Source organism: Crocuta crocuta, unplaced genomic scaffold (assembly GCF_008692635.1).
Source record: "Crocuta crocuta isolate KB4526 unplaced genomic scaffold, BGI_CrCroc_1.0 scaffold87, whole genome shotgun sequence".
Taxonomy (NCBI): domain Eukaryota; kingdom Metazoa; phylum Chordata; class Mammalia; order Carnivora; family Hyaenidae; genus Crocuta; species Crocuta crocuta.
In genome coordinates this window covers 1,980,034-2,003,889 of record NW_027532166.1, presented here as the reverse complement: position 1 = coordinate 2,003,889, position 23,856 = coordinate 1,980,034, and the positions used below count along the sequence as shown (strand labels likewise).

At 41.0% G+C, this 23,856-nt stretch overlaps 1 protein-coding gene across 4 annotated transcripts in view; it reads right to left on the bottom strand.

The window, feature by feature from the left end:
* The window catches only part of ARHGEF3 (Rho guanine nucleotide exchange factor 3), a 301,504-nt gene that overhangs the window by 18,763 nt on the left and 258,885 nt on the right, over window positions 1–23,856 (bottom strand). For all 4 annotated transcript variants that reach the window (XM_077776708.1, XM_077776710.1, XM_077776711.1 and 1 more), the window contains 4 exons: window positions 8,702–8,872; window positions 5,638–5,700; window positions 3,515–3,611; window positions 3,258–3,334 (listed from right to left, as the gene is read on the bottom strand). In XM_077776708.1, the coding sequence (XP_077632834.1) occupies window positions 3,258–3,334; window positions 3,515–3,611; window positions 5,638–5,700; window positions 8,702–8,872 (408 nt within the window). The remainder of the gene's footprint in view (window positions 1–3,257; window positions 3,335–3,514; window positions 3,612–5,637; window positions 5,701–8,701; window positions 8,873–23,856) is intronic.

The following is a 23,856-nucleotide window of genomic DNA, read 5'->3' as shown; positions in this document are numbered from 1 at the left end:
CACTTGGTGAAGCATCTAACTTCAGCTCTGATCATTATTTCATGGTTCGTGAGTTTGAACCCTGCACTGGGCTCCCTGCTGACAGCCCAGAGCCTGGAGCCTGCCTCAGATTCTGTGTCTCCCTTCCTCTCTGCCCCTCCCTGGCTCACATTCTGTCTCTGTCTTTCTCAAAAATAAATAAAAATTAAAAAAAACCCAGAATCAGTAAGTACTAGCTATTATTATTTGCCCCCGGGATATTTTTACTGAAGAAATTGTGGTTTAGAGAAGCAAAACCACTTGCTCAGCTAGAGACAAAACCAGTCTGAAGTGTGTTCTTCCCCCACCTTCCCCCCTGAAGCTCTGAAGTATGCAACATCTCTTTAAATAGACTATCAAGAATTCATAAGGGAAATTCTTTCACTTTTAGAAATTCTATCTCCCTAACATTGTGAAAAGTGACAGAACAAATCTATTTTTTGCTTCCATGTACTCTGCCTCTCTCTATACAATTAAAATGGAATTAGAACCAAATTAACATGAGAACTTATCAATTATTTTATGACTGAAAAAACTTTAGCATGAAGGCAAGTCACTTGGAAGGCTGTTTCTATACAACAGAGGGCGGGGAGGTGGATGAGACCAGGCTCCCCCACCCCCCCCAAGGAGAACGATCCTCAGTGACCACGGCGGCTCCCTGAGAAAACCACCACTCTGTTTCAGGTCTTCAAAGTACAAGTAATTGATTCATTCTAAGGTCAAAAGGACTGGCCAGGCCTGTCCCACTTGGAAGGCTCACTTGTTTAAATGGGTTTCTTTTTCCACCTTTTTTTCCTTGAGGGAGTTGGAGGGGGGGCAAATAAATCAATTTTTCATGGGTCAAATGGGCTCTGACTTTTTCTCATTCAAAGTCCACTCAGATGTTTATTTTGTTCTGTTAAAAAGACCAGAACTCAAACAGATGTACCGCTTGGTTTACAGTTCCCACTCGCATACACACATCTGCAGTTTAAAGAGGGAAAACATTTAACAGTTCGTGGGGCCTGATCAATAAGGGCCGTTCTCATGAGGCTTGGTCACAATGGGCCGGTTGTTTAATCTTGGGCTGCTCTTTAAGCTGCAAGTCCTCATGTGATGTCTGAAGGGTTCAGATAGCAATGGAGGTAGTCACATTTCCTCCAAGTATGTACAGAAAAGGGCTGCCAAAGCTGCCCCCAGATCAAACCAATTTCCTAATAAGAGTAGCAGACATTTATTTTAGAAAAAATTAATAACAAGGCAAACACTGACACTTTTGCTTCTGGGGTGAACTGACAATTTGCATATGATGCCTAAGGAAACCACGTCATCCTATATTGCCAGCTCGTCAAACACAGAGCAGGCATCCTGCTAATTCTGGAGTGTAGTCTCACTGCCTCCCCCCTCCCCTCCCAAGTCCCATCAAAGCAGCCCACAGACTCAGGAAGTTTAAGAAATATTGAGGCAGAATGTCTCTTCTCATGACACCTTCTCTGTCTCCAGCTGGCTGGCTCTCTTTAGAGAAATTTCTTTGAAGGCCAAAGAAGTTAAAACATCTACCACAGTTTATAATGAAATAAGAGTCAAAAATATAAGATGAATGCTTCTCCTGAAGTATTAAGGCACATTTTCTAAATTATTCATCTTAGAACATTGCTTGCCTTTCAGGTGCCCTTGGGATATTTTGGCTTCAGTGCTAAAATTGACTTGTGAACTAAAGCTATCTCAGTCATGAAACCCTCAAAGTTTCTTGATCAAGGCAATAATTGAGAAGCATAAGTTAGAGGCACCTGGATGGCTCAGTAGGTTGAGCATCTGACTCTTGATCTTGGCTCAGGTCATGATCTCATGATTCATGGGTTTGAGCCCCATTCTGGGCTCTTCGATGACTGTGCAGAGCCTGCTTGGGATTTCTCTCTCCCTCTCTGCCCCTCCCCTGACGCTCTCAAAATAAATAAAAAACTTAAAAAAAAGCAGAAGTTAGGATAAGAGATCGACATCAACATCCTACATCAAAATGTAGGAACTGGAAGGCACAGGAAGGTTAAAATATAAATACAAATGTAACTAGATAAAGAGAACTCACACGATGGTAGGATTTTTAACCTTCACAACATTCCCCAAACAGCGGAATGACTTAATGCTTGCTGCTGTGGCACTTCCTGCCTATTTTTCTGCAACAATGTGTGGATCAGAGAGATGAGAGATCTAATCCTGCCTGGAAGAAGTCATCGAAGTAATCTGCTTTTATTACCTACTTCATAACCAGTGAAAACCACCTGGAGTGGGGGTGGTGCACACAAGGACTCCAAGGAAACAGAAAGGTAGTAAAAGGGGGTGGTGGGGACTGGCAAAATCAAGAGTGTGTGCCTGGCCTAAAGCACATTAAGTGAATGAACAGCTGCATTATGTAGCCAACAAAACACAGATGCAGCCCCAAGACCAGAAATTTAGAACCCCTAATCAAAGGTCACAGTTGACTTCTTTGTTTAATTAGGAAAGAGAATGGGTTGTTTGGGATGAAGGTGAGCATAATACCAAGACTTCCTACGAAGTTACTTATGATCAGATACGTGCTAAACATTAACAATGTTCAGTATTACCTTGCTTATGAAATTACATTTTATCTTGAGAGCTGTTTTTGTAGCTTGAATAAAGCACCTTTTTTTGGTGGTCATAAGAATATGTCTCTGAATATTTACTGGAATAGAAATGGTAACAATGATATTATTAGTAATTGGCCTAAATTGAATATTAACTAGTTTTACTTTATTTGATATAACACTAGTAACCGTTTGACGTGTGCCTTTATTTTATTGCCAAAGGTCATGTTATCTTTCAATGCCATGAATTCGTAACAAGAAAAAAATTGTTTCCATACTTTGAGGAGATAAAGCCTAAATAGAATGACAAATTTTGCCAAGAATTTGCCATTTAAATTTCTTGATTGCCAAGGTTTGCCAAAAAAAAAAAAAAAAGTCTAGCTAAGGTGCACCTGGGTGGCTCAGTCCGTACTGCTGATTTCAGCTAAGGTTATGCTCTCACGGTTCCTGAGTTTGAGCCCTGCGTTGGGCTCTGTGCTGACAGCTCAGAGCCTGGATTCGGCTCGGGATCCTCTGTCTCCCTCTCTCTGCTCCTCCCCTGCTTGTTCTCTCTCTCTCTCTCTTTCAAAACTAAACTAAAACAAAAGGTCTAGTTAAATGAATCTCCATCTACATTATGAGATTTATTTTTTATCAAGACCAGAGAATTTTTCTTACCCAGCCCACGAGGATGGGGCCCACATGTTCAGTGGAGCCATCAGGCTTCCGAGCGTCTCGAAGCTGACTGAGGAGTTCTGGTAAACAAAACAAAACAAAAAAACAACAAACAGAATGCTTATTTTGTTAGACATTCAAATACGAACAGGACTGAAAGTAGATTTTGGGTTAATCAAGTTATTACATAATCATGACTTATTGTAAGATGACTCAATTAAGGCTACAAGTCATGACTCATTGTGTGAACAAAATTATACCTTCATGTAGAGGAATAAGAGAGTCCAGTGTTCCAAAAATTTGATTCAACTCTTGCTCTGTCATTATGGAGAGTTTCAGCATGGGGTCGTGATAGGCCTGCATAAGAAGAGTAAGAGATGGAAGCAAACATTTAAAATCAGAGGAAGCAGTGCACCTGGGAGGCTCAGTTGATTAAGCATCAGACTCTTGATTTTGGCTCAGGTCATGATCTCCCTATTGGTGGGTTTGAGATCCACATCAGGCTTTATGCTGACAGTGCAGAGCCTGCTTGGGAATCTCTCTCTACCTCTCTCTCTGCCCCTCCCCTACTGTGCGCGCGCGTGTGCGCTCTCTCTCTCTCTCAAAAATAAACATTAAAAACATTTTTTTAAATCAGAGGAAGCAAGTGGTTAATGTAAATGGCATCTGTGTCTGTGAGGCCTCACATCATAACAAAATATTTGGCTCTCCCCAAACAACTTCCCCCATAATGCTGCAGAGACAGCAGATGGGTATAGCTGGAACAGATAAGAATCTAGTATTGCCTTGAGCCTTTTGTGGTTGTTGATAAACCAAAGCAGATTTTTAAAAAGCTTTTTTATTCTAGTATATCCTACAGCTAGGCAAGGGCACAAATCCTAAGTATGAGGCAGATTTGATTTGTATGATGTTTTAAAAATTAACTTTATTGACAATCCTGCAGCTTAAAAAAAACCCCTTTATAAAAAATTAGTTACTAGCAGGTTCTTTTTCAATTAGTTCATATATAAACCAAGTAAAGGAAGAAAAGAAAATTGGTGGCATCCTTTATGACTGATATGAAGCCAAGAGAGCAAAATCTCTGTTAATCCTATCACCTCTTATTAATGATAATTAAACAAGAACACACAGTTACAGGCCATTGTAATAGAGCACAGAGACTCAGATGGCATGGTCCCTGCCTCCAAGGATATTTATAAAGCTAATTGGGAGATAAGAAAAACATGTGGATAATTAGATATGTTTAAAAAATAACTCAAGATTAAAAACAAGAGATGTCACATAGTAGCAAAAAATCAATCAAATCATAACTGCTTTGAGAGTGAGAGAAGAGAGAATTAAAGCTGGAGTAATTGAAGGAGATTTAAGATGAACTGCCTGGCATGGAGATGGAAGCAGTAAATACTGGTGAAGAATGAATTGAGATCTGAGCTGGTTCCTGGAAGATGGCTGGATGTGGGCAGTTGAAAGGAGAAGGCTTTCCAGGAAGGTAGAACCACCATAAGCAAAAGAAAAGCAGTGAAACACCCTTAAGGTGCTTAGCCTTGGTCTTGACACAGGAAGGGGGAGCTGAACAGATGACCAGTGAGGTGTCTCTCAGAGTTAAACACCTTCTCTGTCATCTCCGTCTTTCTCCTCCTCCAGCCCCACCTAAAACTCAGTTTCTTGGCTGTGTCCAAGCAACGCCTGGGTGGTCATCTCCCGAGAATGCTACAAATGACACTTTCTATCAGCAGGAATCTGGACTAAGGACACTTAAAAGAAGGGAGGCATCTTTCCAACCCTTAATTCTTTAAAGAGTCTGGGAATATTAGATGAAAGAATCTGGATTTCAGCCTCCATGGGAGTCACTGAAATGGAAAGGTTTTGAGAAAGCTTTGTTGTCAAGACTATACAGGTTACAAGGTACAGATTCCTTCTCCCTTCCGGCACACAATGTAATTAAAACACACGTTTCTATATAAAAGACCCTAACTTACATGATAGTATGCAATTGCCTCACTTTACCACTTTCTCTACTCAAGATTCAAACGACTTTATTTCCAGAACAGTTTCAGTGTCAGATGTCCACACACTCTCTCCCCTGACTAAGGAGGCCCCGCATGAGAGACAATGAAATACACATAGAGCCACTTCCTGATTAAACTCAGGTATTACTTCAGGTGCCTTAGAGACACGCATGGGAGAACCCTGACAGATACCAGGTCTAGAGCACCATCTTGTTTTGAGCCATTTCCTGCCTACTTGGTTTGTGCAGTTTCTTCTCAACTGTTGATGGACTGTTTTAGTCATAAAAGAGTGCTCATATGGCACAACCTTAGAATTGTGAAATTACCTAGAAAAAAAAGGAAATGGCCCAAACGACCACTGGATTCAAATTTACCTTTTTTGCCAATTTCAAGTCCTCTATCAAGTCTTCTTCTCCTTGGGAAAGCTCAAAGATTGCCTGTAAGCAAAGACAAAAAACACATTCACTCAACACTTCACTTATGAGACCAAATTCAAACTGTGCTGATTCTGTTGCTCAAAGCCTCAAATCTGTCAACTTCTTAAGTATTTTTAAAGGATTCTTTAAAAAGTTAAATTAACCTGTAACAAACACATCTAGTGGCTAAAAGCTATAAAGGAAAAATTTGCAAAACTTCTGCATAACATGCTTACCTGTTTGTGGGAAAAAGAGGTTCCACATATGTTTCTAACTCAGGAAGTCATCTTTCACATTACAGAACTTGGGTGCAGTGGAGCAAGAGGGAACTATTTTAGGTAAAATAATCACAGTTGAATTCTGCATCTCTTGTGTGTGTAGCAACCATCATAAATGATTTCAGGGTCTGTTCTCAATGATGGACATGGCAGTATTATGAACTAGACCATCACAATTTGTCTTTGTTCTACTCAACAGAAGGTGAATCTTAGAGAAAGCTTTATTCTTATCAGCCATTTGTCTTCAGGCTGGAATTGTAGGAAGACTCCAATATTTTATCGCTCTAAATGTCTGGTGAAGTTAATTCATTCTAAAGTACTTCTCATCCCTACACAGTACAATAAATAAAATTTTAGGAGCCAGCTGTGTATAAGAGTGTGTAAATGGACCATTTCTAATTTGGCTCTGCTAAGCCATCATAATTTAAGAACTATAATGCACAGAATACTCTTTACTCACCTGGGAGTCTAAACTGTTGGCAAACATTAACAGTTGAAGGACGATACGTTTAGTCCTTTAATAGGAGTGATGGTTTGGGGACTCCTACATTTCTTTCAGACTAAAGGGAAGAAGTGAGCAGGCTTGGAGAGTGCCCTCCATCTCTGGGGTTGGTGGACTAGAAGACAATGAGTTTGTTCTCAGGTAAAGCAAGTGAAGACAGAATACTGTACTGGAGGCCAGTGCATGGTGACCCCTCCTGAGGCCCAGTAAAACCTCCACATCATGGCCTTCTGGGACTCTATTTTGTTAACTTTTTATTTTGAAATAATTATAGGCTCACAGGAGAAGTTGTAAAAATAGTGCAGAGAGGTCCTGAGCACCTATTACTCAGCTTCCCCCAGTAGCGGCATCTTCCGTAACTACAGAGCATTATCAAGACCAGGAAATGGTTTGGCACAACACAGTTAACTAGACTTCACCTGGACCTTCCTCAGATTTCCTTGTACATCTGTTTTACTAGAGCTCACTTCCATAGGCCTGACTGTCTGACTGCCAAATGTGGCCTCAAAGAGAGGAAAACCCCAGAACCCCATACTGAGAAACGCCACAGTCAGATGTCACGCTGTCAGCATGAAGACCATGGGCTTTGGAGTAGGACGGGACCTGGGTTCAAATCTTAGCTCTTTAACTCTCTAGATGGGTGAATTTGTATTTACTGTGCCTTGATAATCTTCTAATCTGCAGAATCAACCCTTCCTTCCTTCCTTCCTTCCCACTATTAGATTGTACAAATTACATATATATACTACTGACACTTGGGCAAACACAAAAACGTTACAAAACTTTTGTGTTACAAAACACAAAAGGGGGAAATTTTAATGTACCCATAATAGCATCTTTAACCATCATTAAGATTTTGCCATGTTTCTTCACAGATTTTTTTTTAGTTCATGTATTATTTTTAAATGTCTTTTTTAGTGTGCTTTCACCTAGCATCACACTTTATTTATTTTAATGTTTTTTAAATATTTATTTGTTTTTTGAGAGAGAGACAGAGCATGAGCAGGGGAGAGGAAGAGAGAAAGGGAGACACAGAATCCAAAGCAGGCTCCAGACTCTGAGCTGTCAGCACAGAGCCCAACGTGGTATCAAACCCACAAACTGAGAGATTGTGACTTGAGCCGAGGTCAGACGATTAATTGACTGAGCCACTCGGGCGCCCCTAAATGCTTTATTATTTCTTTTGACTAGATAATACATTAACATACTTCAAATTTATAGTGCACAAATGAGTACATGGTGAAAACTTTGCTTCTAACCTCCCTCCAGCCACCCAGGTCCTTCACAGGAGGCAACAATGTTACCAGTCCCTTGTGTGTCCTTCCAGAAATACTTTCTGATTCTATAAGCAAATACATGCATGTACACACATATGTTGACTTTTCCTTTCTTTTCCATAAATGGTAAAAGAACAAAACACATCCTACTTTGTGCCTTGCCTTATCCACTTAGCCATCCATACACGCACACCAGCACTTCCTGTGTTCCTGCAACTGCGTAGTATTCCATGTATGGAGACTCGTTATTTAGCCAGTCCCTGGCAATAGATGCTCAGGCTCTTTCTAGCACTATTATAACCACTACTGTGATGAATACCCTTACATATATATCTTTTCATCTGTGTATAAGCATGTCTGGCAGATAGATTCCTAGAAAAGAAAGGCTAAGTCTAAAACCTAGAAAGTTTTCAACTATTGCTTTTGCCAATGTCAGGTTTTCCACAGAAATAGATGTTCCAAGGGTTTCACTAGATGATGTGCATTAAACTGCTTTGGTGCCATCTGACACATGGCAAGCTTTCTAGAAAGGGTAATATTACCACAGTTATTTAGGGCCATTGATACCAAAAATTCACAGGTAATGAAATTAACTGCATTCCACAGAAAGTTTTCCACAAAACAGAATCAAAGTTTCATAAATCGAATATCTTAAAATACTCTAGAAGTTGCTATCAAAATACACCTAAAGTGATTAACTTTATGAGCTCCAGGATCCTAAAGAGACACTTCCTGATTCATTTTCTTTGTAAATTTAGATTTTCACATCAGTTTCTTTTAAAGCAGGAATCACCCACCCAACTGGATGCTGGTTTCTCAGTTTCTTACAAGGTTTGACACCCCCGTTTGCCCTCCTTCTACAAATGCAAGGAAGAATTGATTTGGAGCCTGTGGTATAGACAGACCTAGTTTGGCTCTCGCCTAGAATGCACTTTGTTCCAGACACTCCTGGGTCCCAAGCCTACCTCCTGACGTTTGATTTCCTTGGACGGAAGCATCTGATTGACGCACACATCGAAGGTCTCACTCCACAGCTTGCTGTCTCTCCGCTTTGTGCTTGAGGGGGCGGCATTTCTGGACCAGGGTCGGGGAGTGAGGATGTCAGGACGGCTCTCGCTGCGGAAGCTAATGGAACGCTAAACAATGAGAAAAACAAACCGTCATGGGGGCAGTGGCATGACTTGGGTGGATCGTTTGAGCAGCTTCCTGTCACTGACAGAACATAAATCAGATATTTGCAAGAAAGAAAGGACAATGCCACAAGGCCTTTTGGCAAGTGGGGTATTTTCGTGAGCCTATGTGCTAAGGGAAATTGGGCAAAGGGGCTGCCTTCACACGTGTGAGACCTTCTGTGAGACCTGGACACAGCAAAGAAACATGCCCAAAGGCAGCTCTCAGGGAAGCCACAGGCTCCTCTTTTTTCCAGGAGACAGCCCCCTCTTCAGAAGAATGAGGGTTAACAGTAGTGGATGTCCTTTACATCTGGCCAGTACTCTTATTCTCCTCCTCCATCTAGGAACGGAAGCCTGCTATCCTTGGGTATCGGGTCTGGTGCGCAGTTAGGGTAGGATCTCCCAGACCTGACCAGGCAGAGTACTCCTCCACCCTGGTTCAGGGAGTGACACTTGATTCCCTGAGATACGCTAAGTGGTACTTGGGAGAAAGACTGGAAAGGTCTTTATTCCTTTGGTATTGTGAACTTAAGAGATAACATAAGCAGGAGTTTCTTGCAGCAGCTCCCTCTTTTCATACAGTTAAGTCTGTTTGCTATTGCAGACAATAATGGGACACACAGAATGAAGGACAGAGAAAGAGAATGACGGAGGGAGGGTGCAAGCTTTAACCACACAGTATAAACCTCTGGATCCCACTGTGCATGAAGCCAGGAAGAGTCACTTTCAAATTAAGGAGCTAATACATTCCCCCTTCTGTTTACATTAATCTCATTTGGGATTCTGTCAACTTGAAAAGTACCAACAAATATACCTACTAAATACCACCTTGGCAGCAAATGATGCCTGCCCTGACATACTTTATTTTCCAAAGAGGTTCTGGTAGACTTCAGGGTGGTCTAACTACCCAAAGTTCACCCTTGGGGCTGAAACATGCTATCAGAGTGCCTTCTCATGACAAATACAAATGATTAAGAAGAAAGCTAAGTGCATTATTTTCAGCCTTCATCCTAGAAGATTTCAACACACTTATTGGGAACTTTGCCAAAGCAATGAGGTGTTGCTGTGCTCAAAACCACATTCTTAATTAGCAAGACATTGCTGTGGCCACATATCTATGGTCTTCAGTGAGAAGTTCGAACTCCTCAGTTTGGCACAGAAAGCCTCTTGAACTCTAACCACAGTCTATAGATCTAGATTCACCTCTTGCCACTCACCCGTGAGTCCTCTATTCTCCAGCCCCACCGGGCAATCTGCCATTTCTTAGATGTGTCATGCTCTGCCGTCTCTCTGTGCATCCTTCAAATGGTCTTCTCTTCCAGGGATGTTTTTCTTTCATTTACTAGCTGGCTAACTCCTACGCGTCCTCGGGATATAATTCAAACTCCTCCTCTAAGAAGCCTCACCAATGTTGTCCCACTCTTTCCCAGGGCAATCTGGGCATATCGGTGCTATAGCAATGATCACATTTTATTATACTTACTTGTCACCTGCTCTGACAGGTGACAGAGCAGACACCTGCCTATAAACTTCCTGAGGGCAAGAAATGATTTTGATGGTGGCATATAAGCTGTCATCACTAAGATATTCTAGCTTCCAAATATTTTGAGATTCGATAACAAAATTTAAGAAAGCAAATTTTAAGAGAGCTATTCAACATAAAGGTATTGTTAAATCAGTTATAATTCACCTGTGTGAGAGTACATTATCGAGCCAATTAGACCATTCTGAGATAATTTTAACAGCTAAAAATCTCTTCTACATACGTTAAAATCGGAACTAAAATCTGTATATGAATACTGTTTATAATTATGAAAAAAAGCACATGAGCCAAGATATAAAAGGAACACCACAAAATTCTTTTTTATTTTTTTTGGCCTGATGACATTAGAGGTGATTTTTATTCTAGTTTAAAAATTTTTTATAATTCAAGAAAAAATGAATAAATGAAAAATGTAAAAATAAACTTCCAAGGGGCTTCAAGGTATTATCACAACCTTTTAGAAGCAGGAAGCTAGCTGTTTGCAAGTAGCAGAACGAGTTCCTCAGGCTGGCACGAGCCCCTCGGCTCATTAGTGAGCTCATGATCACTGGACCAGCCCCATGCTGGTCAAGAAAGGACTTGCACCAAATATGCAGTTCACTAAAGATATCTTGCAAATCCTTGTGATCTCTTGAAAACAGGCCCTTATAAACAGTGACCAAACTAATGCGTACAGATCCTCGCCACTCAGAATCAATTAGCCACAGGCAGGGAAAGGTCAAAACAAGCAAAGTGAGTCATCAGGTTACTCACTGATCTCAGTTTTCGGTTCTGATTACAGCTGGGGTGGGAATTAAAGAGCAGAATGAGAGGAAAACACAAAAATAAGATTCAAAATGAAAGACATTTTCCACTTTCACTTGAATCAACCGCCCACCTTGTAACAGTTTCAACCCCTGACCCAACTTCAAATTCCCCTCCCCACTGCCAGTTTGCAAGTAACTTCTAACTTTAAATTTTCATACATTACAGACGTATATAAATTAAGTACAAATCCCCTCATTTTCTCACCTACTTTCCAGAAGTAACTGCTATTAAGTTCGTTCTAGATCTTTCCAAACCTCTTAAATGTATTTGCCAACAAGCACAAAAAACAGAATGTTTTCTCTTTTTACTCAATAATATGTCTCTTCCATGTTAGTATATAATAAGACTTATTATTCTAAAAAAATAATTTATGAGGGTGAACTTCACATAACACAAATTAACCATTTTTGTGAACAATTCAGTGGCCTTTAGTACATTCACAATGTTGTGCAAACACCACCTGCAGGTAGTTCCAAAACATTTCCATCATTCCAAAATCACTCTTTTTAATGGGTGCAGAGTTAGCATCCCATGGTCCAGATGGACCACATGGATTTAATCAACCACCAACCGATGGACATTAGAATCGTTTCCAGTGTCTGGCTATTACGAAAAGTGCTTCAGTGAACATCAGTGCTGCTATTTTTGTAAAGCAAATTCCTGAAGTAGAATTTCTTGGTCTAAGAAATACCAACATTTTAACCCACTGCCAAACTGACCTCTAAAACAGCCTGTTTTAATTTTATTGTTACCAGAAAGGTACATGAATTACCTTTTTCCATACTCTCATCAATAGAATGTTATTATCAGTCTAATAGAGAAAACAACCACAGACTTAAACAGCAAGACTTTGAACTTTGAGAGTCCACTTTCATGCAGATTTTTTTCTGATAAATACAGTCCAGTATTGTAAAGGTATTTTTTCTTTCTTACACTTTTAATAACATTTTCTTTTCCGTAGCTTACTTTATTGTAAGAATACAGTATATAATGCATATAACATACAAAATATGTGTTAATCGGCTGTGTAAGTTGTTGGTAAGGCTTCCACTCAATAGCAGGTTATTAAGTAGTTATGTGTTAAAGGAGTCAAAAGTTATATATGGATTTTCAGCTCTCTGAGGAGTGTGGGGGCTGTTGGCATCCCTAAACCCTGCATTGTTCAAGGGTCAACTGTATACCTTAACTTCAGTTTCATGTTTTGAATATAAGACTGAGTGTATTTTCATGTATTTCTGGAAAAATTTCCCACAGAGTTGGAGATTTTCTTCTGTTGCAGTTTGGGGGAAAAGAGAGAGGTGAGCTGTATTACTTGAGCTCTATTATTAAGAATTCCTTGTTTTGTGTTTCCTCAGTGATTGCTGGGGAAAAAAGGAGGAAGAGACTGGGCAAAATTCACCTCATATATCACTGTTTCTGTGGCTGCCTCTGCTTAACACTTCTGATGAATTCTCTCCCATCCTCACAACCACCCACAAGTTGGAGATTTATTCCCATTTTACTGATGAGGAAACTGAGGCACAGAGGGGCTAAGGCACTTGTCCAGGCAGGATTCAAAACCTGATCTATTTCACTCCAAAACCTGAGCTCTTTCTACCCTGAGGGCTATGGACCTGCTACTTACATGCAAATCATGCACTGTGGGAAGGTTTCAATGATGTGGGCCCTGGCCTTCTAAGATTTTAAATCTAGTTAAGGAGAAGGAATGCATTTATTCACTTTTAGGAATAATGACTGAGTGGCTCTTTGACCAATAAAACTTCAGATTCACACCGTTAGTTAGGCTGGATTAAAAGAAACATTTTGATATTTTAAAGTCCATTTAGGGGAAGGATCTTGAAAAGAAGAACCCCAAAGAAGCAATAAAGAGTGCCAGTCAGGTGTGTGGTTGGCAGCTGGCCTGCCCAGAGCCAACCAGGCCCAAGCCATGGTGGGTGGTCAAGACCATACACCATGACCTACACCTCTACCAGTCCTCAGTACAACTGGGCACAATTAGTGGAGAGGATTGGAGCTGGGGGAGAAACATGTGGCTACACAGGAGAAAAGCCCCAAAGAAGAGGATGCCTCTTGAGAGAGGAGAATGGCCATGTCCCTTCCAGTGTCCTTCCCGCTCCTCTTGCTTTCCATTTCTCTATTTTCACCATGTGCTACTGGTTTGTTTCAGACATGTCCATTTCCTCCCATTCGGGGTAAGCTCCTTGAAGGCAAGGATATCTCTCTATTCTGTTCACTGATGGACTTTTCAGCAACTGCACATACATAGTAGGACCTCAACAATTTTGCTTACTGAACGAATGGCATGCTTGTACGGGCTGGGCACAGTGAGGTGAGCTTTAAAGCCTTGTATAGCCAACAAGTAAGGATTGCTACCCCTGTTTTACAGATGAAGGAGTCAGAGGCTCAGAAAGGGTAACACCTCGTTGAAGGTCATGCAGCTAATGAATGGTGCTCCAGAATTTATACCCAGGTCAATGATGAACTCAGGATGACTAAACAGGTCTGGTCTATTTCAGTCCCCCTGTCCCAGTCCATGCCCCTTCTGCCAATTTTAACCAATATCCTATCCTTCTTCCCCTGGGGTAAGTTTCAGAGTGTGATGGGGTGCATGTGCCCAAATAAATGACTTTGAGGCTACTGACAGGGACTGTAAACCTTGCTGTCAGTCACATTTTAGACCAGAAAATTCTTTGTTGGATGTTTAGCAATAGCTTATCTATAACCCTTAGATGCCAGAAGAGCCCTCAATCTCAGCTGTGACAATCACAACACCTTCACTGCTGAACGTCTCTTGGGGTGAGAAACACCAGTCCACGGTGACTAAGAGAGACCCAGCACTGGGATGGATGGCATAAAAACAGAAACACATACAGAGAGCCCTCTGGGTGTGGGGAATGAAAAATGTTCCAGGACAAGCAACAGTTTCCATGAGGGAATCCAGCTTCACAAATGAGTCAAAAACCTAAAGCTCATAATCACTGGCAGCTACAATAACAACAGCGATAACAAGCACAGATAATGCAGATTTAGGAAGTGGGTGCTCATGTTTATGCCTGAGCTGGGTATGTGGAAAAGATGGTATGGGTGCAAAGGGGACTGTCTGTCAGGTGGGAAAAGAGGGACCCTTTACATGTGTCAGAGGAAATGTAAACTCAGCAGGTGAGGCGTGATGGAACAGATTTGATTTGTTACTGTTGCCTGTTCAGCAGGGTGCTCCCTCGCCCTTTCCCAAAAACAGAAGGTCTCTATAGCTAAAGATAACGTGCTTCAATAAAGAGAGTTCAAGCTAGGGAAATTCTCTGCACTTACCATCACTATTTTGTAGCAGATGGTTTTTATTATTAAACATTGGAGGTTTGGGTGGGACTGTCAGAGGAAAACAGGTTTGTATGTTGCTACTACAATGTACAGTAGTTATGGCTGGGATTGGAAAATGTTCTTGAAGAATATCCTGGAGGAGTCTCTCATGCTCTCATGATTAGAACAATTAAACTGAGAAATAACACTTCTCGGTTGTGGGGCCTCTATTACTTTAATCCTCACACTAGTCTTGGGAGAGGCAACTGGACAGATTCTTGCATTTTTACCCTTTTTAATAGAGGAGAAATCTGAGTGCCAGGGGATTTAGTGACTGGCCCAAGGTAGGTGTTGGAATAGGAACCGAGTCCAGTCTTGACTATAAAACATGGATTTATGTTAAGAACATAGGCTTTGGAGTAAGAGACATGGCTTCAATTCGACTCAAGGGCTGAGGGACCTTGGGAAAGTTAATCTCTCTGGATCTCAGTTTCCTTATCTGTAAAAAGGCATAGTAATGAGTACCTCACAAAGCTGCAGTGAGGATTAGATAAGATGAAATACATCAAGGGCTTAGCCAAGCACCTAGTAGGTGGGGAGTAGGCAATGGATATTATCTATCACTGTTATTATACCATTGGCTGCACTGTCACCATTAATGCTGGTTTATATATGTTTTCACTGATTAGCAAACATCAAATACATCTTTGAATTACTTGGACCAAATGGCTCCTTGGGGAACCTCCATTAGGATAACTGATAGGAGGAGAAAAGAAGCACAGTGTTGCCTATGAAAGCAAAAGATCTGGAAACAGCCTAAAGTGATTGATAAGGAATAATTAAATACATTACAATGCAATCATAAAATGGAATACTATATATTTGTTAAAAACATTCGTTTAAGAAAAGCTTAATGATAATGGGAAAGTCTCACATGTAGAGTTAAGTAAGAAAAGGAAGATCTTTATTTAAAAAAACAACATGTTCATAGATGTTGCCCCTAAACGGTGGGCTATGGATGCTTTTAATTTTCATCTTCATACTACTCTACATTTACTTTTGAGATTTTTGATAAGAGATATTAACTAAGAAAAAACAAAATCAGTAAACAAATGTGCAAGACCATAAACACAGTGTTTGAAGTGGTGCTATAAGCATAAAATCATATTTAGATTTGGTTCAGACGGATGCACAGTAAAAACATGGTAAGAAGGCACCCAATCAACTTACAATTAAAAACAAATGTATCAAACTCCAGAGACTCAATGCAAGGAGAAGTCTTTGTGTAGTTGAGAGAGATTCTGAGTAGAATGAATGAGGAGTTGAAGAAAATATTTGGTTCAGGTGTAGGGAAGTGTGGGGAAAATATTGTACAATTTTCTCAGTGCAAACTAAAAATTAGGAAGCCTTCCAGAGGCTTGGGGCAGCAGCCCAACTTCTTCATTAGACACCATAAAATGGCTTTTGCACATTAATGTTAATGATACAATATTTCACGAGCTGAAATGGAAATGATGACTCTCCCTGCCACAGAGGCAAACAAACAGTAAGTAGCAACACTGAGGTATGATGCTCCAGACCAAAAGTCTGGCCATTATTTTTAGATCCTGGCAAACTATAGGCTTTATTATGACCAAGCTGACTTTTTGCTGAAGCTGGCTACAGGAGAGGCACTGGGAAAACTCTTCAGGATCCTGGCGACAGCACTTACTGGCCTTGTGACTTAGGACAGATTTCTCAACCTTCAGGTTCCTCCCCTAAGAGTGGTGCTAAATCCTACCTTACATTGTTATGGAAAAGATGAATTGAAGCCACGATTGTAAAGTACTTTGTACGGAACCTGGCTCATTGTAAATACTCAACTACTGGAAGTTGTTATTCCTAACTAAAAAATGACAAGCTTTAAATTACAATAGTCAGCTATGATAGTGGTCTAACTATCACTCCAGGAATAGTAAAGATCAACAGGAAGTAAGGAGCTCCTCTTGATGTGGAATACAGGTCACTTCTTAGCTATTCCCTTACCTTCCAGACTGCAAGGCAGTGTGGTTTCTGGTTGCTTCCTCCAACACACAGACACACACAGACACACACAGACACACACACACACACACACACACCCTATGCTTGTTTCTATATCTGCCAAATAACTTAGGACCAAAGACTTTTTGTCAATTATAGAAAGTGTATGACCTTAGACCAAGGGACTAAGTTTGAGGTCTTTGGAGAGGAAAACCATGGTTTTGAGTACATGTAATTAGGCACATGTGTTTGGGTACTCTACTTCTTTCTCATAGCTAGATGGCATCAGTCTTCTCCCACTCCTTCCTCAAACCCGAAATGCCCTCCTTCCTTTCTCCCCATCAGCTCTGAGCCATTCCAGGCCAAGAACAATTCATTGCACCCTTGCCAGGCAGCCTTCCTTTACCACCCCTCCTTTCCCCCAACCTGTCCATTACCAGCTCTCTCTCTTTCTAGTATATTTTATCACATAAGATTTTAAAATCTTATACATTTTTATCTGGTTGTAAAGATAATATACAGTTATTTAAAGAATTCAAGCATGATAGAAATATATAACATAATAAAACTCAATAGACCCAGCCTGCTTATTCATTCTCTACTGATTTGTAATTCTTATGTAATAGGAGACCAAGGAGAATATAAGACAGAAAACAAAAGAACTATCAACATCTCTTATACTTGCATGCCTGAGAGATAACCACTATAGGAATTTGATGATGTTCCTACCTTTTTCCAATCCATACACTATTGTGGATGTGTATTATTAGTTGGGATACAGTGGTTTGGAATTTCCTTTTTTCTTTTTTTTCTTAATTTGCTGATAGATCTTAGACAACTGTAACCAGTAGATTTTATCCTTTTCAAGAGCAGGCCCTGTCTCCTTTTGCATACAAATGACCTCCCCCAACAAGTCTAGAACATAGCAAACAACACAGTAGATATAACGAATAATGATGGAGAATACTAATATATACCATTTTCTGTTGCATCTGGGTGAAATGAAATACTTTTCAGATCTAAGGGCTGGGGAATGTGGTTACCAAAAGCTCTTCCTAAGCCACAACAATCCTCCCTGAGGGATAAGAAGTGGGAGAGGCACTGATATTCTATTGTGAAATAGCCCAGTTATTATATAACATTACTACGTGAGCACCCACTGCCACTTCTGGGAGAGCCCCTAGGAAAAGCAATGGCCAACAATTCTAGTAATAAATGCAATAATAATAGTAACTGCTAATTCCTGAGTAATGTGTCATGCTAGGCATAAAAAGAAAAGCAAGAGACAAACTTAGTCTGTGTGGAAAGTCATGGGGCCCCTGGGAAGGGCCATCTTGTGAAGATGTCACAGCAGATAGAAAAACTGACAAAAGAGAAGGAAAATGTGACTATGAGTCTAGAACCAGGATGCACAGAGGAGCAATTCTGCCCAATACAGGTACACATCAGGAAGAGAGGCCTGACTCTAGTGATATCAGGTGCCCTGAGTTTACATCTTTTGACCAGAATTCCACTTCTGGGAATATCATCTAAGGAAGAAATACACACACACAAAAGATTTGCAATAAGGATGTTTAAAGCAGTGTCATCTATGATGGTAGAAAAATGGAAACAACTCAGATGTTCAACAGAAGAGTAAGTCAATACCTGGTATATCTTTTTGATGAAATACTGTATGAATTCCTTAAGAACTGAGTCTGAAAAATATTTAATGACATGAAAATGTATTTTCATACTATAAGGTTATTTTATACTGTTAAGACAAAAACATGTTAGAAAATGGTATATACAGTATGATTATTTTGTTCTTTAAAAACCACATGTTAAAAACATGTTTAAAAAAACACATGTTAAAAAATACATATTAAATACTGTCTAGTTGTGTGCCAAAATGTTAATATAAATTTCTTAGTGATGGGGAAATGGGATTACAAGTGAATTTTACTCCCTTTTCTGTGTTTCTCTATATTTTTCAATTTTAAAAAGATGTTATATAATCAGAAAAGAAAGCACAATTAAAAGGTAGTTTTACTTGGAAAGAGCCTAAGTGTCCATCAACAGATGAATGGATCAAGAAGATGTGGTTTATCTATACCATGGAATACTACATGGCAATGAGAAACAATGAAATCTGGCCATGTGTAGCAACATGGATGGACCTTGAGGGTGTTATGCTGAGCGAAATAAGTCAGGCAGAGAAGGACAAATATCATATGTTTGCACGTATAGGAGGATTAGGAGGAACTTAACAGAGGACCAAGGGGGAGAAGAAGGGTGGAAATGGTGGGGGAAAGGGAGAGAGGCAAACCATGAGAGACTCTTGAATGCTGACAAAAACTGAGGACTGATGGATGTGGGGGGAGGGGGGGATGGGCATGGAGGAGGACACTTGTGGGGATGAGCACTGAGTGTTATGTGGAAACTAATTTGACAATAAACTATTTGTAAAAAAAATAAATAAATAAAATGCATTATACAAAAAAAAATAAAAAAAATAAAAGTTTAGTAATAATAAAAAAAAGGTAGTTTTAAAAAAAATAGGACAAATACCCTCAAAAGACATTCAATACAGAGTTCTTTGAAAATTTAAAAATATTCACAGCCTAAATATCCATTAATAGGAGACTGGTTATGTAAAATAAGACACATCAAGACATTGGAATAATATATATTCGGTCCATTAAGATCACATTTCCCAAGAATAAGTGTGATATATTACTTCTCTGAAGCCATAACAAAATTCTGATCCAGCTAAATGACAAAGCGGGAGATGCAAATAAAAGAGATGGAAGAGATTTTGCAGGCAAAATGCAAAAAAAATAAAAAAATAAAAAAATAAAGAGACATAACTCAAGACCAAAAGTATTAAAAGAAATAAAGAGGATTATTGAACTTTAATAAAAGGTACAATTCCCCCAAGAGGCTGTAACAATGATGAAGAGGAACCTTTCTATCCCTAACTGCATAGCTTGGAACTATGTTAGGTCAAGACCAATAGAAAGCCTAGAGAAACAGACCATGCAAAGTGCCCCACGGGAGAGTTCAACCCAAGAATGAACAGATCGCACAAAGATAATGCTGGGTACACTGTAACCCCAAATGAGGCTCATAGTATGTAAGGTATGTGGATATACCTAGAATAACACTGGGAGGAAATTATTAAAATATTAACACGGGCTGTTTGGGAGTGGAATCTTTTCTCTTTCTCCTTTTTCTGTATTTTTCCACCATAAGCATATACTCTTCTAATGGAAAAGAAATGCTCATGTTCAGAGAGAACATAGGGCTCAACCACAGCATTGTGAATACAGCATTCCATAGCACGCGCTGGACCCAGCTCAAATGCGTTTAACAGCTGTGGGGAACCGGGGGCAGGGGGGCAGGGGGGCAGGCATGGCTCAGTGACCTGCCCTGCCCGCCCTAGTCACACTCACGGTCCTCACTAAGCAGGAGGGGCGCATGCAGGCGGCTTTAGCACTGGGCTGCGTGTCCCTCTCCAGCAGGCCAGTGAGGAGATGTTTAGGCCCAGAGGGATGCAGACATCTGTGCTCTAGTCTATCAGAAGCAGTAACTTCCCAGTCAGACACAGACGGAAGGCCAGGCAGATGGCTATCCCTCTCCAACTTCCACAAACGCTGTCTTTGTGCTGAGGCCCAAGCCCCCCGTCCATATGGGGCACAGGGGAGGCAACAGAGAACAAGCCCTGCAGTGTCTTGCCGAACTGTTGCTGCCAGAGCCACTCACATTAGTGGTCGGGGTTTTAACCTTTCTGGAAAAGGGTGCCAGCCCCGAGCTGTCCTGATATCCTTCTGGGCTAACCTGTGGTCTCTCAGGGAGCCAGAGGAAGGGCTGCCAAGTGTTCCATTATTGATGAAAGGATTGTGTTTGGGTGTTCAGGTCTAACTCATCCCTTCTCCTATAATAAAAGGAACCCAACCTCACACATAACTGGGCGCTAAAAGGGATTGTGTGTCTCTATGAGGCCAGGCGCCAGGGACAAGGGATACTGTGACAGAGAACCAAGCTGCTCAGCTACAGTCTCAAGCTGTTTCTGGAAGGAGAAGAGGCATATATAACATACACCCAGGAGTACAGAATGAATGTTGCGAGGTTTGGGGCGGCCCCTACCCCACTCTCCTTGTTCTCTGTTCCTTCCCTTTTAGAATGTGCATCAAGACCCCTGTACACAAAATGGAAGAGGATGTGAAGTTGGCATACTGAATACCCCTTTGGGGCCTCCTCCTCCCCCTCCTCCTCCCTGCTCTTCAGGCCACATTAGCACCCTAGCCCAGTCTAGCTGGAGAGGGAAGCAATAAAGTCATGGAGCAATTACTGGGATGCAAAGACTGGAAATAATTCTGCAAAACATGTGCTGTATGCACCAAGGTGACCAACAGGGAGATAGGTCTGGGGCGAGAGAGCATTCTCTGAGTTTTGCAGATTGTTCTGCAAATATGGCCATCTAACTCTGCTCACAGACTCAAGGGCATATTTCNGGCCCCCCCCCCCCCCCCTTCAAGGACACACTGACAGCATGAGAACACTGCTCAAGTTTTCTGTGTGTCCACGTGCATAACCACTATGAATAACCATTCTACTTCTGTCAGATTGTTTCTGTCCCATAAATGGAGCCTGGAGTTAGCTATTTATCATGATATTTGAAAAAAGTAAATTAAAAAAATTATTTTGCCAAAAAGATTCTTTGAGGTTTTAGAAACCAATTTCCACATGTCAGATCCCTCCTTCATGTCTGGCTTTCTCATCCTTGTTTAGCCTCAGTCTTGGTTTGGTTTCTTTCTGTCCCAGTTCTTTACGTCAATGCAAATTTTCAAGGTGATCAGATATTTCCTGCAGCATTCCCTGTGTAGGATCCGTGTAGGGCAGAGATGGGAGAAGAGGAATAAAGGTTGCCTGGGAAGCCAAGGGAAAGATTCTGAAGCTATCACAGTGGAGGATCTTATAGCAACACAGAGTCAGGTCTGGGCTGTGGTGGGAGGCATAGACCAAACTGTATCCTAGACCTGAGAGCACAAACATGGAGTCTATAGGCCAGGCAAACTGATGCTAGTGAGTCAAGGAGTTGGGTGCTGGAAGGATAATTGGGAGATGTGGGGACACCTGTAGGTGACAGTTGGCTAGCTGCCCAGGTCTAGCTCATTATTGCCATGTGGCATCACAGGACCAGCACTGCCAAGCCTTTCAATTCTGTAAAAGCCAGAACTCCAAATTCTTATACGGATTGCTTGGATTTTTATAAGTTAGCTCTAAATGCTACACAGCCAAACAAAACACAACTTGAGGGCCAAATGTGGTCATACGTCTACTAGAAGGAACTCTGTCCAGTCTGTAAGCAACATGAGGGGAGGATGTCAAGCTATGTGCTTGATGAGGGCCCACCCAATGCTTACAGAATGAGTGAGGTTTTTCCCAGGGAAGAGGTTTGACTGTCCTGGTGGGCGGGGGGCGGGCAATGGGAAAAGATGGCTGGCAACATGGAGGTCTCATAATCAAGGGAGGAAATAATTAGAGAGTGAACTTGAGCCCCAGCCACTGGGATGGAAAGGAAAGGGTGAAATGGCAGTAGACAGGCTAAAGAATTTTCAAAAAGCAGAACTCAGCGAAAGACCAGATGTGCAGGACTAGGGTGGTGATGAATCTTCCAGGGGAAGCCTGTGATGAACTTGGCCAGAGGGCTCAGGGACTGGTCACAGGGGAGAGAAGGTAAACACATTTTTCTTCACTAGCTTCAAAGCCCTTCGTCTGGCTCTCCCAGACGACCTTATTTTTTTTCTTCTCCATTCTCCCACAAAGGGGATCAGAGGATAACCAAGGGCCCAGAGGCCCTAGCACCAAGAGAAACTGAGCCAAACCTACAGCCAGTTAGGTGATGAGGCATTCATTCAGGAGAAACTGAGGAGAGCTAACAGGGGAATGGACAGGGCAGGGAATGAGCACTGAAGAAAGACAGCATCCACAGGGAAAGGGCAAGAACAGCTTGGGCTATTCTTGGGCTAGAATCATGACATGATGGCTGAATGGTGCAGAAGCCATGGCAGGAGGGGGTGAGGGAGACCTAAAATAGTTCTAAAATCATAGATTTTCATAACATAGGATATGCCTTGGGTTCTGGTCCACAATTTTCTTAATAACTTGGAAAGCCAAGATAAAAATATGGCTAAGCAGAAGTACTCAGGACAAGTAAGAAATGGCAGACTCAGGACTACTTCTCAGCTAAGCAAGGTAAGTCTTTTCATGGCATGACTTTTGTTGGTTTCAGTCTGCAAGGGGATCTTTATAATTATCAAATTTGGTCCCAGGCCTTAGACAAATCTCAGTTTTCACCTTAAAAAATAAGCTTTATTGGGAGTTTAAGAACAACTATAGCCACTTGTTTACCGAAGTATTATTATAGTAGCTATAAATTAGTGATTGCTAACCAAGGGCTTAGTATAGGTTTTTGTTTTGTTTTGTTTTGTTTTTTTTTTTAAAAAAAGAGCCTTTTAAATGCACTGTCTTATAAATACTAAGGACTTTACTTATTTTTTAATGTTTATTTTTTATTTTATTTTTTTGAGGGAGAGAGTGTGTGTGCATATGAGCAGGGGAGGGGCAGAGAGAAAGAGGGATACACAGAATTGGAAGCAGGCTCCAGGCTCCGAGCTGTCAGCACAGAGCCCAACGTGGGGCTCGAACTCACAAACCGCGAGACCATGACCTGAACTGAAGTCGTATGCTTAACCAATTGAGCCACCCAGGTGCCCCTAAATACTAAGAACTTTAAATGCACTATCTTATAAATATTTACAATGATTCTATTCTAAAGAAGCTGGTGGCATCACCTCCAATTTACCCGTTGGAATAAAAGCAAGACCTAGAGGTGTTATGTTACCTGCCCAAGGTAATAAAGTCTCTGAGTGACAGAGCCGAGGGCAGAACTGAGGTTCTATCACTCCAGGGCCTTTGTGCTAAGCATGGAGTCAGCAAACATTTTCTGTACAGGGGCCAGATGGTAAATATTGTGAGCCTTGTGTGCAATATGGTCTCTGCCACAACTCCCTGACTGTGCCGTTGCAATGCCAAAGCAATCATAGACAATACATAAATATTTAGGCATGCCTGTTTTCCAAAAAATCTACTTACGGACACTGAATTCGAATTTTAGTGTAATATTTTTCGTCTTTTGGCCTTGTCCCCCAGTCATTTAATTTTTATTTTGTATTTATTTATTTTCCCCCTGGTCATTTTAAATGTTTTATTTATTTTTCAGAGAGAGAGAGAG